This window comes from Colletotrichum jinshuiense, chromosome 7, assembly GCF_051148585.1.
Source record: "Colletotrichum jinshuiense chromosome 7, complete sequence".
NCBI lineage: Eukaryota > Fungi > Ascomycota > Sordariomycetes > Glomerellales > Glomerellaceae > Colletotrichum > Colletotrichum jinshuiense.
The window spans coordinates 356,562-379,156 of record NC_139314.1 but is presented as its reverse complement, the minus strand read 5'-3'; the positions used below and the strand labels follow the sequence as shown (position 1 = coordinate 379,156).

The 22,595-nt window shown below is 48.0% G+C and overlaps 5 protein-coding genes across 5 annotated transcripts; 2 read left to right on the top strand and 3 right to left on the bottom strand.

Annotated features, from left to right (window-relative positions):
• Positions 1-348: 348 nt before the first annotated feature.
• EsH8_VII_000103 (uncharacterized protein) lies at positions 349-1,962 on the bottom strand (the record flags this gene model as incomplete). The annotated part of the gene is made up of 4 exons (XM_083270236.1): positions 349-655; positions 710-893; positions 956-1,067; positions 1,732-1,962. 4 exons carry the CDS (start codon positions 1,960-1,962, stop codon positions 349-351), a joined length of 834 nt encoding a protein of 277 aa, XP_083127793.1.
• A 6,636-nt stretch (positions 1,963-8,598) lies between these two features.
• On the top strand, positions 8,599-9,514 carry EsH8_VII_000102 (uncharacterized protein; the record flags this gene model as incomplete). Its single annotated transcript, XM_083270235.1, has 2 exons — positions 8,599-8,728; positions 9,282-9,514. 2 exons carry the CDS (start codon positions 8,599-8,601, stop codon positions 9,512-9,514), a joined length of 363 nt encoding a protein of 120 aa, XP_083127792.1.
• Positions 9,515-10,830: 1,316 nt separating this feature from the next.
• On the bottom strand, positions 10,831-11,628 carry EsH8_VII_000101 (uncharacterized protein; the record flags this gene model as incomplete). Its single annotated transcript, XM_083270234.1, has 1 exon — positions 10,831-11,628. The coding sequence occupies one exon, from the start codon at positions 11,626-11,628 to the stop codon at positions 10,831-10,833; it is 798 nt and encodes a 265-aa protein (XP_083127791.1).
• A 1,978-nt stretch (positions 11,629-13,606) lies between these two features.
• EsH8_VII_000100 (NAD-dependent epimerase/dehydratase family protein) lies at positions 13,607-14,530 on the top strand (the record flags this gene model as incomplete). Its single annotated transcript, XM_083270233.1, has 1 exon — positions 13,607-14,530. The coding sequence occupies one exon, from the start codon at positions 13,607-13,609 to the stop codon at positions 14,528-14,530; it is 924 nt and encodes a 307-aa protein (XP_083127790.1).
• Positions 14,531-17,842: 3,312 nt separating this feature from the next.
• EsH8_VII_000099 (uncharacterized protein) lies at positions 17,843-21,062 on the bottom strand (the record flags this gene model as incomplete). The annotated part of the gene is made up of 6 exons (XM_083270232.1): positions 17,843-18,141; positions 18,201-18,786; positions 18,841-19,234; positions 19,285-20,027; positions 20,095-20,605; positions 20,653-21,062. 6 exons carry the CDS (start codon positions 21,060-21,062, stop codon positions 17,843-17,845), a joined length of 2,943 nt encoding a protein of 980 aa, XP_083127789.1.
• Positions 21,063-22,595: the final 1,533 nt, after the last annotated feature.

The following is a 22,595-nucleotide window of genomic DNA, read 5'->3' as shown; positions in this document are numbered from 1 at the left end:
TGTCCAACCGGCACCCTGTCCTCCGTAGCCTGCTGCGATCGGTCCAAGTGTCTTCCGACAGATTGCGCCATGCAATGTGGCCGGATGCGTAAATTCGCAGGAGTATAATGTCAATCACACCGGTAATGACATTTTCTCTGTAATCTTTCTCTTGGACATACAAAAGATCACAGCTTTGAAACACAGAGACAAATGGGCGAGCTACTCATACGTACGGGTATCCTGTGACACCAACATAGTCATCAGCATGAGAAGCAACGGAAACGGCACTCAAGCTCCTACGACAAACTTCAACTCCAAACTCGGCATTTACAAAGAGACCAAAGATCTCACAAGAATCAAAGAATTTTAGACATTAATCTCGATAGTACCCTTTAACTCTGTGACCATCTTCCAAGAATCCCTCAACGTCATGCGCTGATGCCAGGAACCAACATTGGGAAAATCATTGAAGGCGTCCTCCGGTTGGCATTCGAAAAAGAAGTGCAGGAGGCTGTTGTAAGGCACAAAAGCCATATCGGCAATTGTCATCTTATCACCGACCAGCCACTCCCTACCTTCTAGGGATCTATTCAACACTCCCAAAACACGCTTGATCTCGTTGATGTACCGGTCAATAGCAGATTGAACACGCTCAGGATGGTGAATTTTAAACCTATAGATACGCCGTTTGCAAAGGATCAACATCAAGGCAAGGGAAAAGACGTACCATGCAGCTTGGCCGTAGTAAGGACCCTGACCACTGGTTTGGAAGTAAAGCCATTGGTTAATATGATGAACCTCGTTTCCTCTGGCGTATGTCAAGGTTTGATTCTTGTCGTATTCTTGCGCGAGATAGGTAAGCACAGCACCGGACTCCCAAAGTACAAGATCCCGGTTAGGATCCTCGATAACTGCCCTGATATTAGCATGTTCGGCTCCAGGATAGTCACACGGACGACTGCTTGCAACGCACCAGGAACTCGACCATTAGGGTTGAGGTCGGTGAAAGGGGCCGACTTAACGGCGCTAAAAGGTATGACTTTGATCTCGTATGGAAGGCCCAGCTCCTCCAGGACGAAGATGACCTGAATGGAGCGTGACAATTAGCACAGTCCCCTATGAACGACCTTTTTGACATGTACCTTCCAAGGATTGGGGCCGGCCGTCTCCTTGGGACCTAGGGGCACAACTAAGCATGAGTTGGTAGGAACAAGACGCTTCCCAATGCTCACCCGCCATCCACACGCGAATGGGTTGCATTATGGCGAAGATTGGTATCAGATTGATGAGATGTCAGGTGGGCTTGATATCAGAATAGCATGGAGGAAATTGTTCCGTAAGTTGCATTATGCCTTTATAAGAACTTCTAGACTCATTACCATTACAAAGCAGACTTGGAACTCCGTTAGCGGTCAATTACTAATACCTTCAAAATGGCCGATTCTATTACGCCGCGCCGATATGGCTGGCACCAATGATTGAGCCGGCCTTGGCCTGGACCGAGGTGCTCTGTCATCCACTTCTCCACATCCACTCTCTGTGAATCCTCCTACCCTACTCACTCGCTGAACACCAACCAACTTCCACAACCCCGCGCAATAGGGAGCCCCGTCACTGCCCCTCCCCCAAGATCAAACTGACATGATCTTTGCGCTAGCAACAAGGCAAGAGACTCAGTAGAAAAGATACACGGTGAAGGCGCAGGTAACGTGCACGCGCATCCACTGACGAGGGCGAGCATCAGCCTACCATTTGATAGACACCGGATCTTCGGTAGAATAGCCGGGACGAACGCGAAGTGATCAAGCGGTACCACGGATAGGAGCCCTTGTCCTTGAGGAGCTCCGTAGAAGTGGTGGCGAGGATCGCGGCGGTGGAGGCCATGATGCCAAAAAGAGATGCGATAACGTAGGTGAGGCCGGTGCCGATTATCGTGTTCCAGTAAGGCGGGAGGACGTGTTTTGGCACCTGGCTCAACATATTTGTGCAAAAAGATACCGAGGAAGAAGTACTGGTCAAAGGAAGTCGAACCATAGGGACACGGTGGATGTGACCACCGTATGAGGTGCAGAAACGACAGGACTGCGCATTGGCCAGTGGTTGATAGACCCCTGTAGACGGGAGCGGGCCGGCTAATGAATATCGGTGTCGCTGCCTGATCGAGGCAGCGGTTGTGGGCTGTCTTATCTTCTGTACAACATGCAGGCATCGGGATCGCGTTGGCTGAGTCCGCCGGCCCTCGAATGATCATGAACAAGTCTGCGGTGCAAACCTGCCGTGCCGCTGCGTGCTGTTTCATCCTGGAGAATCTTCAATCATCCTATTTTCACTGATGCGTCTGGGGTATTGCCAAGTGCCAATCCGTCCTTTCAGTGCGCCATATCCCTCTGCCGCCATTGAAAAACAAATGCAGTTCTAATGGTATATACGCGCCGATGTGGCGTGGAGAATAACCGGGCCGGCTCTATTGGCAGATCCGCGGAAATTGGCCCCTAAATCGGCGATAGCTCCCGTCTTGTCAGAGTGGAAACACTGAATAGGGCGATGTCCGTGGGAGAATCACCCTTTGAGTCGCATTTGATGAGCTTGCCGTTTTTCCGTGACAAACTCCGCTACTTTGGTCACCGTTATTCCGCCAACTGACTGTAAATGAGAGTACAGTAGACGTGGAGTTTGCTGCCTCGCCAAGAAGCTTCCTAGCGGGTCGTTGGTTAAGGGTCAAATACGAGACGGGGTTTTGAAGAAAGAAAAACACAAAGTCCTGCTTAAGACTGACCCGTCGTGGCGAACAGTTTCTCCAACACGCCAATCGAATCATCTTTCAATTCCTATATCCTTGATTGGAAACAACCTGCACTCACACCTCAGAACCTTCCCTCGCATCAACCCTCACTTTTCTTCCCTTGATTGCAAAAGTCCACCACTCACGCCTTTGCACCTCCACCCAATATGGCTTCTCGCGATGTTCTCAAGGTCTCCGCCTTGCACTACAAGGACCCCAGCAAGACTGATGAGGAGTTTGAAAAGCACATCTGCGAGAATATTAACCCCGCTTGAGTGAAGCTCGTCAAGAGACACGAGGCTGTCAAATATTCCATTGTTAGTGTCCCTCGCTTGCATGTCTTGGTCGTACTCCCGACGCGAGCCTCCTTTGGATTAGTGCGCGGCTAACGGGTAGATGATCGACGACGGCAGACCTTCTGCCCTAGCAACGTCTCTGAGGCTCTTGCCGCGATGGCGGAAAAGCTCCGCCTGGGATTGACCGTCATCAACTCACATGCGGTCCTCACTTATTGGGTCGGGGATATCCAGCACATGATGGGCCTTACCAGCGATCTGGAGTATTAAGAAATTGGACGAGAGTCGGAGACGGGTTGGATTGATTCTACAAAGGGGAGATTATGGTCAGGTACGAGAAGGTTTACATTGACAACAAGGAGATTGTCAAAGAGGCTGCCCAGAAGTAAGTGCTTAGAAGACCCGCCCCGATCTCACAGCACATGGGAAAGAATCCCTTTCTCGGCCAGAAAGGAGTCACTGGGGGGCCGTGAAGGAAAGGCTATGGTGAAAGATTGCCGTCTAGGTGGATTCGTTGCTTTCACTGCACCAACAGGTACATTATGATATTGATCTTTAATCCTGCAACGCTTGCAATTAGATTACGTTGGCGGTTGGCAGGCCAAGACCCTTTAGTCGCCAGACTTCCCCGCCACTCTCGTCTTCTGTATTTACCTAATGCATATAACGTTGGCCGATTGACATAATGCATTTTTCCAGGTGCAAAAAGACTCCCCATCCGGTCCCGCTCATCTGCAGCGTGTTCACCAGGTGTCGCTGGGCTCATATTAAATACGGCTGTTCATTGAGGATACACCGTTGACTCCATACGATCCAAGCCTTCGATAATTCCCTCAAACAATGACAAGTTTGTACACAAATTCCAAGGTCAACAATAGCATGCCACTTCGACAAGCATGTGATTGATACCGGTTTCTCAAGGTCTGATGTGAGATGTACAATCGCAGCCGATTAGTCCGCTGCGCAGCGCGAGAGCCAGGTTTGAAAATGGGAGAGCAGGTTTTCCGGGAGAAACCATTGGACATTGTGAATTCCAACGCCGAATTCTTTTTCTTCAGCGACAACTCTCGAAATCTCATCGAGCTTAGATTCTTGCTGGAGAGACAGTTCATTTCTGCCAAAATTCGCCTGCTCGAGATTTTCTAGCATAGCTCGTAAGGCAAAAAGACGGCACTGTTAATCTCTGCAGATGAGAATAGCCTTTTACCTCTTTCCCCATGGCTTTCTAAACACCGGGAAGTGCATGATGCGGCCGCAGTTGAGGAATGCAGCATAGTGGACTTGAATTTAGCCAGAACGTCCCACGTCATTATGACTCAAGAATGTCTGACCGTAACATAGTGGGCCTAAATCAATAATAATTATCTTTACTCGGGAATTTTATCGCAATACTCTAAAGTGCTGTGATTTCATAGTCATAGCCCTGAAGATATACGAGATCTTTGCGTGAGGCGGCGTAGCGGAATTCCGCTATTCGACTAACGAGACTAACTACATTGAGGATACCGACGATGGAATTGGACCCAAAGTGATTAATGCGTGGAGCTCCCCTTTGAGCGCGGACGGAAATCGATCGGTTTCAAACCATTCCCCGTGTGACTCAGTTCCATCGTCAGCTGTGCCACCAGCAAAATGTATTATGAGAGCCCAATGTACTTAAACCAGCTGAACCATCTCAGAAAAAGAAGATTTCAATATGAGCGATTACCACCATCTCGAGCTAAAATTTCTTATCGAAGCAGCAGTGATACAGACCATGGCCCATAAGGCACGCCTACTCACCGAGGTCGAACTACGACGATTCGAGGACTGCGCTGGCGAGAACGCGAAGCTTGCAGCCTGTTGGAACAGCGACCAAGTCGTCATCGTCGCGTGTGAGCCCACAATCGCATATAAGACGGCACGCGTCTCCGTTTCACCAGCCCTCCAGCTCGATATCCTCTCCCCAGCATCCAATCCCGCGTGGTTCTCAATCCCTAGCGTGTCGCACCCCACACGGCACTTTTGCAGACGAACGATACGGAAGCTAGAGCGGCCTAAGTGCAAGCAGGACGAGATATACCGGCCGGGGCCATGGTGCTTGGATACAGGCGTACGTCATAGGTACGAGATGTACGATGAGGATGCCAAGACGAAGGCGCAAGAGGTTTTCGAAGAGTTGGCCTCCAAATATGCCTCTATTTGTCTTGCGAGCTGTTATATGCACAAGACGATGGCGGTGTTGCAGACTTTTGGGGTAAGGGTTCCAGCCACAATGGTCTTTGTCGATTTGATCAAGGTATTAGAGCATCAGACGAGGGAATGTGGGATTCCGGAGGAGCTAAGAATATTTGCGGACGACAACGTGTCAGTGCGGAAGGGGAGGTATGATGGGCGACCTGGGGGTAACATTGATCACTATGGCACGCATAATGTTCAGTTATTGGAGATCCTTGGTCCGGCTGCCGAGGGCCATCGACTGGACTTTAGAAAGGCGGAGAGGGAAGACGCTGCATTGAAGAGGTTAGGTTTTGGAATGGATAAGGGGAGGAACATTGGTCAACGTTGAAGGTTACCGTTTACGAAGCCATGAACTCGGCGGTTGGGTTTGGTTTGCAAACCCTTCCGCCATACTCATTTCTGCTCTAATCATAATTCCAACACCGTACTCCCGAAAAGAGGGATAAAGGGGGGGGACGACTCTTTCAAAAGCCCCATCGAATGTTGACGAACGTTATGCCTTTACCTACATCGCCCACGTCTACAGCAGCACATGACCGTGATATCTTCAAGCTTTACACCGCTCTTCATCATCGTAAAACTGAAAACGGAGCATTTTGAAGTGCCACAGTACATATGCGGCCCCCATTAACGACCAAGTACACCAGATCTCCCAGATGGGCCCAAAAATGAACACGAGGAACGACAAAACAAAAACATACAACACCAGATAGTCGCTGGTCTTCACAAATCCAACTCATAATCCTACTCTCACTAGTCTCTTCTAGATGGAGCGGAGGCAGCCTTTTCGTGATTGCTTCAGCAACCAAAGGTGGTGGGCATTGCTCCTTGAAAGGGACGGAGCGGAACATGGTAAACCCGACACAGAAGCGTCTTAGAGGGTAATTTTGGCCGTATGATTAACTTTCTAGCAATTTGGTACTGTCAGTAACTACTCTAAGCTTGTGCCCTGCTAGATATCACTGATGCCTGAGCGCATAGGCTACGTATATTAACCAAGAGATATTGCAGGTCTTAGCCAATCGACAGGTTGAGAATGATCATCCCCCCATCCGCAGTAGGTATACAGTCTGGGGTGTGATGTCACGAGTCTCCTGAGAGTTACACCCAAGGTGCAGAGAACAACCTGCCTTGTCTGCCAACCAACCCAGAGTTGAAGCCTAACTTGTATTTCTGAATGTAGGGAGACATAGTCATCGCCACGGCGTGCAACTGCTTATCAAAAATCAAAGTCTATTTTTAAAATCAAGATTGACAACTACAAGCTCTTCATCAATGCGTCGCACGCACAGATTGAACTGACACTCCCGTCACAAGTGCATCCACAATTCTCCGTATATAAACCATGCCTCACTTAGAAGATGCTAACGCATTCTAGAGCACCTATTGCTGGCTTACATAAGTCTCCTCCACTAGGTCCAGCAATTTGCTTCACTTGATCACATTGCCTCTGATTTCCACGGTCGAATGTAACGCTACAGAATTGATTGTTATTGTTGACGATACGCATATTCCGCTGGATTCGGCCTGATCCTGCTGGAATCGTGTCTTGTAAGACAATGCCGTCAACGTGTCTGGGTTATGATTAGTATGCAGCAAGAGTTGAAGTCTTTACATCTACATACACTTTGCAAAGACAACCGGTAAGGTCGCGAGACTTTAGATGGTTTGTATTGTCGATTTCGGTTGGGAAAGCGCGTATAAGAACCGCAAGACTAGTGATAATAAGAAGCTTCATGGTAAAAGAGACTAATTTTGATGTTACTAGTTGGAGTTAGGTTGATGGAATTCAAAATTGTTTTGGTAGACGAGAGAAGAAAGAAATCAGAGGGAGCAAGCCAGCAAACTATATAATTACCATAAGGTGGTAGAGGTTATTTTCCAGAAAAGGTAAGCATAACTGAAAAAGACTTAAATATATTAAATTATGTAATTTCTACATGTACTAACTTTTGGATAAGCGACTGGCCACGAGTAAGTAGTAGTGGCCTTGAGTAAGTCGTAGTGGCCTCGAGTAAGTTGTTTCGGAAAAGAGTGGCTTAGATGGATACACTAATGTAAGGTTTAATGATACAATCTGCATGCGATTAGATAAGACCTACCGACTTGTTCGGCATTCGCTCTAAACTCGTATTTCTAAACATTTTTGGTGCATGATTTGCTTGAAGAATAGAGTTTAGGGCGGGTAGCACAGCATTCGATTAGTTACAGCTGTATGCAAAGATTTAAGGGTTTCTTCAATATGATAAACCTTAGCATAATATTACACGAATGGTAAAATTTGCCGTTTAAATTGCTCATCTAGCCCTGAATCTGGCAGCCGCTATCTCGGTCGAGAAAGGAGGCCACTTAGTTATATTAGAATGGGGTAGCGTGAGGAGGGGATGCTCACCCTAATTAGGGGTCTGTCCTTTTTCATTTTTTTTGAGGGGGGGGGGGGGCTTGGGTGTTTTCATTTCTCATTATATATGTACAAAAATCGTGGCAATGCAGACTTGGATGATAATATTGCCAAAACATGTTGATGTTGGAATCACAGGTTACCCGTACGGGAAGTAATCGAACGTAAACAAAAAGTCAAACTGGTACTGTATTCTAGTGGTTGTATATCTGTGTAGAAGAGAATTAGGTAGGTTGGCAGCACCAGCAGTAGTGAAGATATTGCTGTTGGCAGCTCGGAGGTTGGATCTCCGGGTTCCGCTGCCGCGGCTGTTGCCGCGGCCGGCTGCTGCTGCTGGCCGGCTCCCTGTATTCTGGCTGAGTAATCTAACAGTTGATGTCGAAACACGCGTTGGGCGTAAAGGGATAGGTAACTGTGTGTATTTTGTGTAATAATCTAGATCCCTGGATGATCTGTTTGCCACGTGGTCCCATGGTCAATTTTGGGCTGTGCAGTGGGCACGGAAGAAACCTTATCAGTATGGCGGGTTAAGACTTTCATTATGTAGAGTGCATTGCCTGGGTATTAGCGGCAATCCGCGGACATCCGCGGCCATCCGCGGCCATCCGACACATTGACTGTCAAGCTGTGATCCTTTATGTAGGCAATACACATGGTCATCTTATTTGGCAGGTTTTATATAGCATTAGTAAAAATGTTGAGAATGTCGAGGCCGACAGCAGCTGCGTAGCAACTAGGAAATATATTTCTCGGAGCGGCCACCACCACCACCTCTCCCTCTTTTTTTCTACTCAGCGGGCACAGTTAATTATGCCTCCTAAAATGTCTGCAGGTTACTAGATCACGATGAAGTGGGAGTAGGGGTAGCACTGGTGTGGTTGCGTGTGTCACCATCTGCTCTCTCTGAGGGCCTGCCCATGCCACACCTTCAGCGCAGCAACAACAAGGACAGGATGCACCTGCTCCAGAACAGACTTTTGGTTTTGTTACCAAACCGGCTCCCACTTGTCACCCTCTTCTTGGACCACATCAACGAGTCATACATAGGTCTAGCCACTTGCCTCCTTAAAATTGACAATTTGCTATTGCGGCTGCTTGCCCTCGTTTAGAGCACCTTGCATTGTAGCAGGAAAAGCACCCTGTGATAACGATACTATTCAATATGTTTAGCAACCTCAAAGGCCTTGACCTCATGGCAGAGCAGCAAGGAGACAGGGGGGTGACAGCAAGGGCAATTAGCTGGCGGCAGGAGAAGGGGGACTAGCGAGATCATGTCCCAGGTACTATCCAAAACACCAAGAATAAGAGCGACTCTCTTTCATTTACGTTTTTTCCCGGAATTTCTGACACCCCTGAGGCATCCAAGTCACCTTCCTCGGCCGGGCAGTCCACTCCACGTCGTCACTCAAGTGCTGCGGCCCCCCGTCCGTCATGTCCTGTTTAATTTCTTATTAACTCCAGACTGCTGATCTAAACCAACCCCTTTGTTGAAGAATTCACCTATCTCGGCGGTGAGAACTTCCGTGTACATGTTTCTGCAGCCTCAAGGCCCAGGATATGGTGAAGAACTCCCTCAACCTCGTTTCCACAGCTGGTACAGTTCCCAACCTGGGCCAAGGGGGCTCAAAAATCAAGTACTGGTCTAACCACGGCGCGATGCATCTTCATGTCTTTCCTTCTGAGCTCAAGGCTGGCTTCATTACCAACCTGTACGCGCTGCAAAGACGCAAGAACACTTATTTTACTGGTGGCGCCTGGACTGCACAGTTCTCGACCATCCTGTGGGAGTACAACAACCAGTGTATTCTGCCCAAGCTGTTGGCCGAATTCTAGGCCAATGAACGCCATAGTATTGAGGGGGATGAGATGGAAACCTAGAAAAAGATTGGAATGGGATCCACTGAGCGACATACCGAAAGTCATATTGTTTCGTAGCCTATAGTTGTCCCAAGTACGTACATAAAATTTGGACCGAACCTCCTTATTCATCTACAACCCTCTTGGTCATATGTGGAATTGTTTTCACCACACGCAAATATGGTAATTCTGAATAAAGACAGTACCAGCTGACAACAAGATCACATCATAGCCTGGTATTCCTCAGATTACCGCCCTGACCGCAGCAATACCCACCAGGCCCCTCATGTCACAATGCCTACAGATAGAACCAGGATTAGAGGCGGAGGTGTAGCTTCATTCGGCCTGTATCATTGAACCAACACACACGAGTGTTCCAACACTAATGAGTTACATTGAAGTTGGATCTCGCCCCACTGGATTCGTGCGCTCGGTATGGGGCCCTGGCCGGAACCCCGGTTGTCGGTGAGCACAAGAGCTCATTATCCGGACCAACGGGAACGGCACCCCGGCCAACAGTCGGCTAGAGTCACCACGGAGATGTACACACCAGCGGAAGTTGGAACGGCTCAAGGATTAGACAGAAACGGCCACTGCCAAGACTTCAAAAACCCACTACGGGCCAGGGGCCAACTGGCAGCTTACATACGATATAGTTTGGCCAACACAACTGGTGCGTATACGTGTACATCGAATCATACCAAAAAGCACGTGTGGAGATCTTTGAATCTAGAACGTCTTTCCACCCCTCTCGTACGGATGATGCAGCGCCAAGATTCACAATCTGCCTTGCACTCCACTTGACTTGTTGACCCCGTCACTTATTCGACGTGCATGAAGCCCCATGTAAATGGGCCGATATTGCCGGATTGAAGATTTGGCTCTGCGTGAGGGTCTTGGGCACTAATACATCCAGTTAACTATTTTGCACTTGGAAAGTCTCATCCGGCATTTCTGCTGAGAATCTTTCCGCAGTCTCACAGGCAAACCGCAAATGGTTGGGGCCACCCCACACAACGATTCTCGAATAAGCCCATTTGTAGCTTCCGCGCTGGTTACACAGTCATATACCATCAATTCTAAATAGGTATTATCCAACAGCTCAAATCCATCAACGGGCGTAGGCCAACTTTATTTCAGCTTTCGATGACGTATTGATGAACATCGCAATCCTTGAATAAAGTGGATAGTATGTATAGGATGATACTTTTATGTAAAAGCGCTCTGAAATGTGCACCTTTTGAGCATTCTTGTGATTTCTCTAGTGGAAATCAGATGCCTCAGTGTCTGTCTTAGAAGGAACCTCGGGTGAGAGGACTGCCACAGAAACGACTGCGTTTACCCCAGAAGTTCAGAACTCCGTCAGACTGGTCAACCCAGCCGACTTCCTCGTAAATGAAATCTGGATCCTGCGCGCCGAACCACATTGGCCACAGAAACATCTTGATCCCTACTCGAAACCATACCCTGCCGCGGCCAGCGCATTCTTTGCCGCGATCAGCCCAATTCTGATCGGTAACAACCTTAACCCACCGATCCAATAGGTATGGGTCGTCCCGAAGGAGGGTGTTTGGATTCTCAGGCATAGCCAGAACACTGTCGATGCCTTCCTGGTCGAGCATCAGGCAGAGTTGAAAGCGCGAGTTGGGCGCGTTGCGTTTCCCGCCATCAGAGTTAAAGTGCTCTCTGATCCAGATGTCAAAACGTCTCCCTACTTCCTCCACGCCAGCGTTATTAAGTGTCTCTGCATCCTCTATAACCTCGCTATAGTATCGACTCCAGAGCTCTTGATTTGGTAAAGGGTCTCTAGGCATTTCGTTTGGCAGGCGCTTGACAAGAATGTCACTGTCGACGAAGTCTTTAGCGTAGGTTGCGAGCCGCTCAATAGCTTTCGCAAATGTGTCGTCCGATCCTGGAGTGTAGGTTGTGCGGAATATGGTAAAGCCCCAGCAGTAGGGATAATTGTGACTTCCATCATGGTGGGCAAGAGACAATAAGTGGTCTCTTGGCAACCGTCGCGTCTCGGGATCTTGAATGAAGCGAGGTTTTGGTTTGGCTATCGTCATGTCAATGGGCTGGAAGAGCGCCATTGTTTCCTATTGCTTATTGAAGGACAGATATTACGATGTGTGGGGGCGCAGAGGAGTTTTTCTGTAGATGATGAATACGATCTAGTGTCCATGGACTACTTGTCACGTGACTGCTCCCCATTTTGCTGGAAGGTTCACGTTCTATTTCTTATGATTAACCCTCTACATGTGGTCTGAGGAAGAAGACATAGTGCTGGAGCAATGTTGAGTAATTTTGTATGCTCATGACGGAGATAATACCTATTCTCCAACCCCTAGATGTGCCCAGACCTTATTGCTATGAGGCTATCAATGCCCTTTGCTTCGCTTGTTTTTTGGTCTATGCCCACAACCGCCTTACATTTGATAGACATATCTCTATGGGCTTAATATGATTGCAACACCGTTTGTAATGAACTATTGAAATGGTACACTCATGCAACCACCGGGACTAGCCAGGAAATGAATCATTGACGACGTATCATTCGCATGTTGATAGGTTATCAGCACCGCCGGATTGATGCTTGATAGAGAAAATATCGATTGCACGTGATTTTATGGTTCTCGGGGCCGTTTCCAGGGGAAAAGTGGCATCATCTGGACAAGTCAATTGTTGCATAGCACTTTCGAATCGGGAGATGAGAGAACAATTATCATATAGGTTAGATGAGTGGCTCGGCTCGATTTGAAGATTGTAATCAAAATTTATGTAGCTAGTACAATATGTATTCCAAGGAAAATAATATCAATAGTTGCTAGGGGTGAGAAAATCTGGCTGGAGGAAGTTATGGCTATGTCAGCAAAGTAGCAATGTTGCTTATTTGTTTTTTGCTTCGTACGAGTATCACCAAGACCAAGTTGACGAATGATAAAACAAAAATCTACCACTCACATTCCTCTCAATCGCCCAAAAAAATGAACACGATAGTTTCACGTTCTTAGCATACTCGGATTTCTCTCAGCCCCACCTACAGTGATGTACCATCGTGGGCTGACTAGAAGTAATCTGTTCATGTAGTCCATAGAAAGGGAGTTGACAACGAGTTGACTCTTCTGATGACAGGGGGCATAGGCAATGTTGTATTGTAAGTACGTTTGTGCCACAGCCCAGCCGCGAAGTGGTCTATGAAGTGGGCTGTGGGTGGCTGATGCCACACGATACCATTTCTACATTGTTCGGAAGCATTATGCCTACCATCAATGCTACTTGAAGCATTATGATGATTAATCTACACAGTAAGATGTCTCATTCAGAGATTGTGACCCCCGTATGATCGGCAGCCTTGCTATTGGAAGGCTCCCGAACTTGCTAACCCTTGAAGGTGTCAGAACAAATTTTAGTGTTATCTCTCAACCGCCTTCCGTAATCAGTAAGGTGACTCGTCATAAAATACAAACGCTGCCAATTCTTCAACATCCCTGGACATAAAATGCCTTGTGGTTACCTTCAAGGGAATAACACATTCAATGCGACGTCTCATACAATCCAATCCACAATTATCTGCAGCATTAAGAAATCCCCATGGGAAACCCCATGGTTAACGAAAGGTGGAGTCATGTACGTATAGTGACCAATCAAACAGGCCATGCATCCTTTCTCATCCTTTAGGATTTGGAGAGCTGAGGGCGTCCCAAGTCAGAGAGCTTGGACCATCGCTCCAGATCGATGGTCCGTGCAGGACTCTGACTACCTTCATCTCCATGCCTGAGTTACCATGGCTTACCATCAGTCAACGCTCACTCAATGCATCCTACAGCAATATTACATGATACGGTGCCCGGTAATTCCATTTCCACCATGTTTCTCTCCATCTTAACTCTTATTTGTACCACTAAATTTTCAAGAACAGCCATATAAACTAGTACTTGACAAATCCATCACCTCCTTTACAATCACTTGGAAGCACGCAATACCTAGACAGCCAACACGCACCCAATACCGGACGCCTCCCACGACAAGGCAAGCCTTTCCAAAATTCGGGCCAAACCAGAGGGTAGTATGGGTAAGCGCGTCATTTTTACTGGAGGCTCCGGCGTCCTTGGCCCCTGGGTGATCCAGGAGCTCCTGCGGCATGGCCATGAGGTGATCAACCTGGACATCGTCCCGCTTGACAACCCCGCCGTCCACACCATGAGATGCGACGTGACAGATGCCGGACAAGTCTACAGCGCGCTTCACACACAGTTTTACCTGACGCAACCTCTGGAGAAGTCCTCAATCCCTGACGCCGTCATCCACTTTGCCGGCTACGCTCGGCCCCTGTTGGCGCCTGACAGCGAGGTGTTCAAGGACAATGTTACGGGCATTCACAACGTTGTTGAAGCCGCATGCAAGCTAGGGATCAAGAAGATCATCCTGGCGAGCAGCGTCACGGTTTACGGCGTCACATTTGCCGAGGGACGCCGCGCATTCAACTCGTTCCCCATGGACGAGACCACCGACTGCAACCCCACCGATCCGTACGCCTTGTCCAAACTCGTGGGAGAGACAGTTGCCAGGAGCTTTGCCGACCGTTTTGGCGTCGACATTTATTGCCTTCGCATCGGCGCCGTCGTCGAACCCAACAAATATGCCGACAGCTTTGTCAGCTATGTCGAGCAGCCGGAGTCCTGGGACGTCCATGGCTGGTCGTACATTGACCCCAGGGACCTGGGTCAAATGTGCCACCTGTGTGTTTCCACAGATGGTCTGGGCTGGCAAGTCTTCAACGCCACAAACGAGAAGATTACGAATGAAGAGAAGACGACTGATTTCTTGAGGCGCGTGAGCCCCTCTACGCCATTTACCCGCGAGATGGGAGATTATGAAGCACCGGTTTCGAGTAGGAAGATCCAAACCATGCTGGGGTTCAAAGAAGAACACCCTTGGAGGAAGCATTTCGTTTCCTCAAAGAGGGAGATTGAGAGACCGAGACTGGCTTGAAAGAGATGCGTGATTGAGCAAAAGTTCTTTTTTGGGATGACATGACGCGGGAGTTGGGCTTTATCTTGTTTTTCTCATTTCTTGCCTTTTCCTATTCTATACACTCTATGGTCTGGTCCAGAAACACGTGGCCGTATCATCTTCATTTCGTCTGTTTACCGTCGTCCGAATATGTGTTCAACTTCCCCAATCTCCTCACGGATGGTTCATGTAGGGTATTCATATAGAAGGCGTTTTCAATCCACGTTTGCGTGCCGTAAAAAATCTCCCAATATCATACGGAATTACCAGGGAGCAAAAAGTGCATTTCGAGACTGCTGCATTCTGACTGGGGCAATAAAATAGATATTTGCACAAGTAGAATGACAAAACCTAAATTGTAAAATTATAAAATAGGCCGGAAAGGGATGCACTTTCCGAGGATCCGTCGCGTTTAGCTAAGGACTGCGGCAGTTATCAGACAGAACGTTGGGTCGATGGAGTTGTCAACATGTAATGCATGACAGATGTGATTCTCTAGTAAGGAAACCCTTGGCTGATTCTTCCCCTATGTCTTCTCCTCCAATAAGGGTGGTTACATAGCCCGTCCATAATTAACTACCTGCCTAGTGTCCTCTCGTGGCCCAAAAAGCGTGACTATTGGCTAAAGATATTGGAGTGGCGATGGAAATCCAGGATGAGTAGATTGACTATTGACAAATTACTTGGATTGGAGATGTATGAGAAATTGTAGGAATCTGCCGCTTTGTGAAAATATCCGCCTAACCGCACGTTCAATAATCAATACCGCCCTCGGCCATATCCAGCTCTTGGTCGTCCCAACGAGAAGTCTCTAGGCAAAATCATCCGAGTGGACTGTAAAATCATCTAGATATGTCTACGTGGGGTGGTATAAGATCCTTGCAACTAGCCCTGTCTGTCGTCATCATCGCTTATATGCCTCTCAAAACTCGGACTCCGGTCAGCTTTTCTGACCACCCAGCTGGGCACTCTCTACAAACTCCTGGCCCGCACACATATCTCCTGCCAATTACAGTGAAATTAAGCGACACGAATGATACCAATGGGTCAGCATGTCTGGCAGCGCTGTGGCGACAAAACCAAGCCATGCCATCTAATGAACAATCCTTCAGGATTGGACAACCCAAGCTCCATTCCCAACTCGTTGAAGGCTTTGCGCTTTCTTATATCGGAAACACTACCTCATAAACTTCTATTAGGTTTTCATTTTCATGTACTATGTGCATCAAGGTTTTGTTCATGTTGTGTTCATGAACAAACCACGTCCAATCAACCCATAAATATCAAGTTACATGCCAAACGGTATGGACATTCCATGGCCTCGACCGCCCAGTACTGCACTCAACCACGCACTTCCAACTCGCATAAGATGTCGGAATGAATACCAGGAGGAGCACACAGCTCGCGTTCTTGGACATGGCGGCGCAGACTTCGATTTGTCACACCTACTTCTTTATGAAGCCCAAGGGCCCCATCTCCGCAAAGTGTGCATCCTCACTTTGCTAAACCAAGAGATACACGACATTGAATCCGGGCAGGATCCACAGACCCGTCGTGACTCCCTCTGCCGGATTAAGAGTCTAGCGTCAGATCTCTTGGAATGTTACCGGGAGCTCATGCTTCCGAATCTATCCCACGAGTCTCGGCAATCACCCGCGCTGCAGAACGTGCGCCGCTTCTCACGGCTGTCATGGTTGTGTCTGTTGTCCTGGATCGAGAGGGCTTGTTTTTTCATGAGTCGGGTTGCTGCGCTCCTGCAGGAGGAATGGAATACCGAAGATGAAGGGGACATTAATGCGTGGTATCAGGTACTGAGGATGAGATGGCGTGTCGATTTGCTAAACGACCTTGACTTGGAGTATCGAATTCGTCAACGGGCATCGCCGATAGGAATCGAGGAACTGTCACGCTCTTGAGACTCTCAACTTCATGCAAAGAAGGTATTGCCATGATGTGTCCGTTCATTATGGGCGATAAAACGATGCTAACTGGTCAAAGTTTTGGTTCATTCGCCTCGCACGGGTTGTCCCAGGCGGCTTCAGCTCGGCAAGGTGAAGTCAAAATACAACTTGAGAACGACTCGTGTCATTTCTCTATGAGATGATGCCTAAATAAATGAGCGTTTTATCTATGGCCAAACCAAAACAATTGAGGATGATGGCTTCGTGGCTCTGGCGCTGCGAGCAGTTGTTCTGGCCCTGCTAGGCATCCTCGACTTCATCATTTACCTTGTCAAATTGGGAGCCCTCTAGATGCATTCCTGTGACTGCGGTTGTCCAAACACTCGTTATCATTACCATGCGGGGGAAATTTATCGAGGAGGAGGATTCAACTGCGACGTCCATCTGATGAACGTTTCTTACAACCGAACTGGCTATGGCCAGACTGGTGAGACTGGTGAGACTGGTGAGACTGGTGAGGCTGGTGAGAATGGCGAGAATGAAGCGGGTTCAACGGTTCGAAATCTGCTGCACTGCTTCGGAGCTGGTACATTATTTCTCAGACCAATGGCTTTAAATAATTGAAATGTGGTGTTGTAGACTGTGGCGTTATGGCGCCTGACACCCATTTGAGAGTGTAAGAGAGAGCAATTATCTAAAAATTTAATTCGGTCTTGGAGCCCACATGAAAGCTAGATAAGGTGAATACGGCCTACAGCAACTGATTCATTTTCGCTGGAGACACGGCGACGTTTAATGTACCGTCAACGATTTAACTCACCACACCAGCCCCCCCTCCTCAATATCTAAATCCTGTGTCTTGATTAATAGCTCCCTGACAGGCTCATTACAAATCACTGAAAAATTCAAAATAGTCACTCTTAAAAAATTCCGACTTGGTGAGGTGAGGCACAGTCACTATCAATCACCCACCCACCAAAGGACCAGAAAGAAAGGTTTGGGGCAGAACCCAAGATGCATGTTCTAAGGGGGTTCAGCGCAATCCTACAAGAAGGAGCTGGCTTACTTCCAGGAAACTTCCGCCAAACGGTCAAATATTCCTGTCTTCTATGTCCACCTTGGGTTTTTCGTCGGTTACCAGGTATTTCGCAAATCTTATTTGCAGCCACGTTCACTAGGTAGCACTACTTACACAGCTCAATACCAACATGTGTGGATCATTTGTTCCACGTATCAAAAAAATTCATGAGTGTTACGAAAAGTATTTCTGCCGTAATGGGGGCTAAGGAAAAATGTTAGAATTAATATTGGCTCTACTCGCCATATGGGCTGCGAAGAAGCTCGTCCAAAATGACCACCCCGGCAACACACCATATTCTTCGAAGCTCCACTATATGTCCTTGAACCGGGCCTCCACACTCTCCAGAACGACGTTGAGTTCCTTCTTGAGCTTGATCTCAGCGGCGGAGAGTTCGCGTCTCTCGGTGCCGCGTAGAAGCGCCGTTGAGTAGTCCTGCAAAATCTTGTCTTGAATGTCAGCGAGGCCCGTCTCCAGCATGTGTGCAATCTCTCGGTGCATCTCCTTCAGAATGCTTTGCATCTTTTGAACCGAATTGCGGAAAGCCGTCTTCTTGATCTTTTGTACGTGATCACTGACGGCGCTATGCATCAAGGACTTACTGCCCCTACCTGCATCCAAAGTTAGTAAACACAAACTGGATGAACTCTGATGTAATTAAAGAACATACCTCTAATGTCTATGCACGCTGCATACACGGCCTTCATCTTGTCAGTGATCGGTGGCACCGCTTCGCGGGTGGCTTTGCGCGACGCATTGTCTGCCACATCCCTAACCTTTACTAGGAGGGTGGAGACGTCTTCGCTGACTGTTTCGCCAAGTCTGCTAAGAAGGTCGATGGCCATTGCCATATTGGCCTTATTTGCATATCTTTTGGCGATGGAGTCATGGAAGCTTCCGTGGCTCTTCATCAAGACGGCCATCACGTGGGTCTGGAGTGCAACAGGGATATCAACGCTAAACGTGCGTTCCCAGCTACGCAAGATTCCTGTGACAATAGGCTGGGCGAGTTCCTCGTTCAGGTCAAGAACTTTGTTGCCGCGAACAATCCGGACACCGGCGAGACGGCATATCGTCTTGAACATCATAGGCTTGAGATCGTGGCCGCCGACATCTTTCTTGGCGAACCACTTGTCGACGCGCGGGGGCGCCTCTTTCGCAGCAACGGTGGCGAGTTTGTTGAGAGCATCATAAATCTTGATTCGCAACGTCTTTTCCAAAGAGTGACAACACTCGTTACGCGAGGTTTCGAGGTTCTGACGCGGTTAGTTCAGTCTTTCGGAATGGAATCAGGGCGCATATCTGCTTACCATGGCAAATTTGCTAAACTCCTTTTGCAGATGCTTCTTGATGGAGGTAGCGTCGAGTCCAGCCTGGACCATATCGTGACCTGTGACCCAGCACGCAATGGAATGCAAGAGACTAACAAGCTTGATCAATATCTGGCGACATTGAGCTTTCCGATTCGTTTCGGTAAGCTTCTGGGCGTGCGCCTGAAGGGCAGGTATGCCTGTGTCACAGGGAGTGTTGTACCCGCTGGTGGAGAAGTCTTCCGTACTAAGCATACCGGCTTGTTTCTGGTACACTCGGCTGCTCACACAAAACACAGGCAGCCTGTCTCTGATGGCGCCATAGTCTCGGGGGGGGATTTCGAGATAGTCTGACTCTATCTTGGCTTCTTCAGCCATGGAGGCGTCGTCCATTCTATGGCCATGGGTCAGCTTGTTCCTAAAAACCAATGATGTCTGACCTACTCCTTGATTCCATCTATGAAATCCCGGCCAATTTTCTGCGTAGATGCTATGTTTCTCTGTTTAATGCATTCGCCCTTGATGGAGGACTTCAGCATAATCCTTTCTTCCTGCAATTTGGTCAGAGTCATCTTCTTTTCGTCAATAGCTTTATTTGTCTCCGTTATCTTGCCACGCAAGCTTTTTATATGAGCTCTGAGGGTTTTCTGACGCTCATTCACGTTTTCTAGTGTCGATGTATCACCCGCGGCGAACTCTGTCGATGGTGCGTCGTATTGACCTCTCTTTCTCTTCTCCATGGAGGAGATGAGTCCGCAGGACGTCTCATTGACTTTAATATCAACAGGATTAGACTGCAGGTCATCCAACTTGTCGCGACTGTCCTCAAGCTCTTCCTTGTCAGAGTATAAAATCTCCTTCAGCTTTGGTATATCTTCTTCGACTGCTTGTATTTCGCGGGTTACCGCGTCGATCTGCTTTTCCTTGGATTCCATTATGCTCATCAGGCCGAGATCGCGAACTGCCTCGTCAACATGAATCTCGTCTGTTTTTGAGCAAACAAACGTAAGAGCCGAGTAGTTGTTGTCAAACATCATCTGACGGCGAAATGACTCTCCTTGAAGATCCCTAGCGGACTTGTCGTCGATAGCCCTGGAGATTGGTGCAACAACCCAGAGTCCTGAGCATTCTTTGATATACTCCGTAGCAACTGCCGCTCTGGCCGTGTTGGAGTCTTGAATCCCCGGCTGTTTCAAACGATTAGTAACCCATCTTTTTTGAGAGAGGAACGAAAACGTGGGTTTCTGAACTTACTAGGTCAACAATCACAGCACCCGTTGATAAGGCGGACGCCCGAGTGAAGATTCTCATTATCTTGATCAAGGGCCAGTATTGGACACGGTTATCTCCATCACCGTTGTTACCCTGCACCCCAATAAATGACTGTATCTGGAATAACAGGCCACTGGAAGACGTATCACTGAGCGAGACGACCTGACCCAGGTGCCCCTGGACTTCCGCGTTATCTATCAAAGAGCTGATGCAGACCTTAGAGAGGTCTTCCGTCTTCAGATGTGGATAAACAGTTGTAAGCTTCAGGTAGGCTCGTCCCGCATCTGTGTTGGGGTCTGTGTGGTCCGACAAGCTTGAGTCAGTTGCATCTTGGCTCTGCTGTAGTAGAGGTTCAATCTCGCTGGACCAGTCATCCAGCGATACGAACTCAATCTCAGCTCTATAGGCCGCAGCGTTCTCGTCCTCGTTGTAGTTGTAGGATACCTCAGTGACCCAGGCAGTGCATGCTCTGGTGCAGCTGGTCAGAAGCAATCTGGAATACGTTAGCGGGTACGGATTGAAAGAATGTCGAGTTCATACCTTTCCTCGTCCAAGAGCGCATTCACAAGCGAGCTTTTACCAGCCCCGGTAGCGCCTACGACGCCAATCTTCGTGCGAGTTGGCACAGATAGGGACTTGATTTCCTGGATTTCACGCTGCCATCTGTTTGCATCGTCATCTCTAGCTGTTGAGGACGTCTTAAGAGAAGCTAGTCGGTCAATCAGAGGTGCCATAACATTGAGCATCTGCAGACCGGCCTTGACTGTCTTTTCAAGAACGTGGGTGTTGGTCTCGTAATGGTATTTATGAATCGGAGAGAAATTGAACTTGAGACCTGTCGAAGACTTTTCGTCGCTGAGAGGTTCATGGGAATGAACAATGTTGCTGGTGCCAGGCTCCACCTTGACCTTAACCGCCTCCTCAGGATGGATTGCCTGCACTTGTTCCATTGTATTATTTGCGCTTGCTGACTGCGTGTCGAATGGCTTTTTTATTAGAAATGGTCAGTATTTTTTTTTTATAACGAGATGGAGCTAGCCAGGGATACGAGCCTCCGGAGAATCACACCTAGGTGTGCCACGCGTGTTAAGCGGGAATGGCTCGGTTATGGAGGTGCACGGTGAATATCGTTGGGTTGGTAGATTGAAGACGACTCAAATTGTGGTAAAAGAATAGGCCAGGCTCAGGTATGAACAGAGGATGTAAAAGTTGGAAAAGAGAGGTATTGCCAGTCTCAAGAGGAAGGGAAACGGGTATCCAACGTGATATCTTTGGTGTCCAAGGAATGGAAAGAGGCTCTTATAAGAAAAGAACTACTGACTTACTTTCAGATTCCTGTGACTTTAGTAATCGAGTTGATGCCAGGTTCTAAGATGTTGGTAGGTCTGCAGGAGTTCTGTATATGTTGCAGTCAATGAAGGACGTGTTGATTAGAAGTTACTTTGGAATGATGCGAAAAGTTGTTATGATTGTTGAGTCTTTTGGTGTTCGTAGGCGGGATAGATGTGTAGTAAGTATGGTGAGGTTTGGGGGAAAGTTCAAAGTAATATGATGGAAGGAAGTTGCAAGGCAACAGGTGAAATCGAGAGAAGGAGCAGATGTGAGCCTATACCTACTCCCGTTAAATTAGTAAAATTAACAAGCGAGGGTGAATTGGATTCAATAATCTCGCGGGAAGCGATGTGTTTTGTTTGATGGAGCGTACGACTGCGAGGGTTCGAGAAGATGCCAGAATCAGAGATGGTTCCAATGTTATCTGTGAAAAATTAAAGCAAAGCCAACATACAACCCGCAAGAGAAGAGGGAAGAGAAAGAAGAATTTCGATCTACCTTTAAAATTCTGCGCCGGAATAAGCCCTTGGTTTAGATTAGCTGAAGTAGTTGAATTTCGATCTTGAAAAAGACGAAATTTGCGACTCAGAATTGAGCGATGATGTAAAAAGTAAGGTTTGTCGTGTTATCAGATCAGAAAAAGTTTGGAAGGCGAAACCCAAAATGTGGCAGGTTTGATTGAGTGGCGGGTCTGTTTTTGTCGTGTGGAAGGATAGGTCTGGATGAACGGCGAATCAAACTTGGCAAGTGGTATGGCGTTAGAAAAATGAAGCAAGTGTTCCAAAGTCCGAAGCTTTTCTCTCTCATTTACTCTGCAGTAATTCAAGAAGAGAGGCTTGATACAGTGCGAGATGTATATGAGGGAATGAGCATAAGAGCAACAAGCCGAAGACGCAACACGACACAATAGCACACCCGTTACGATATCTCGTGAATACAACTCTCTCCTCCGCCTCATAAGCTGCTTCTGTTTGCCTAACTGTTACACAAAAGAATCCCATTCAAACACACGCATCGTACCAGCCTGATACACTTGAGTTAATGGGCGTTCGTAGTCCAGGCAACAGTCTTATCCAGCGACGCGCCGCCGTTGACACCGGCCATGGCGGAAGGCGTTACCCTCTCTTCTACTCCCACTTCTTTGCAGCAGC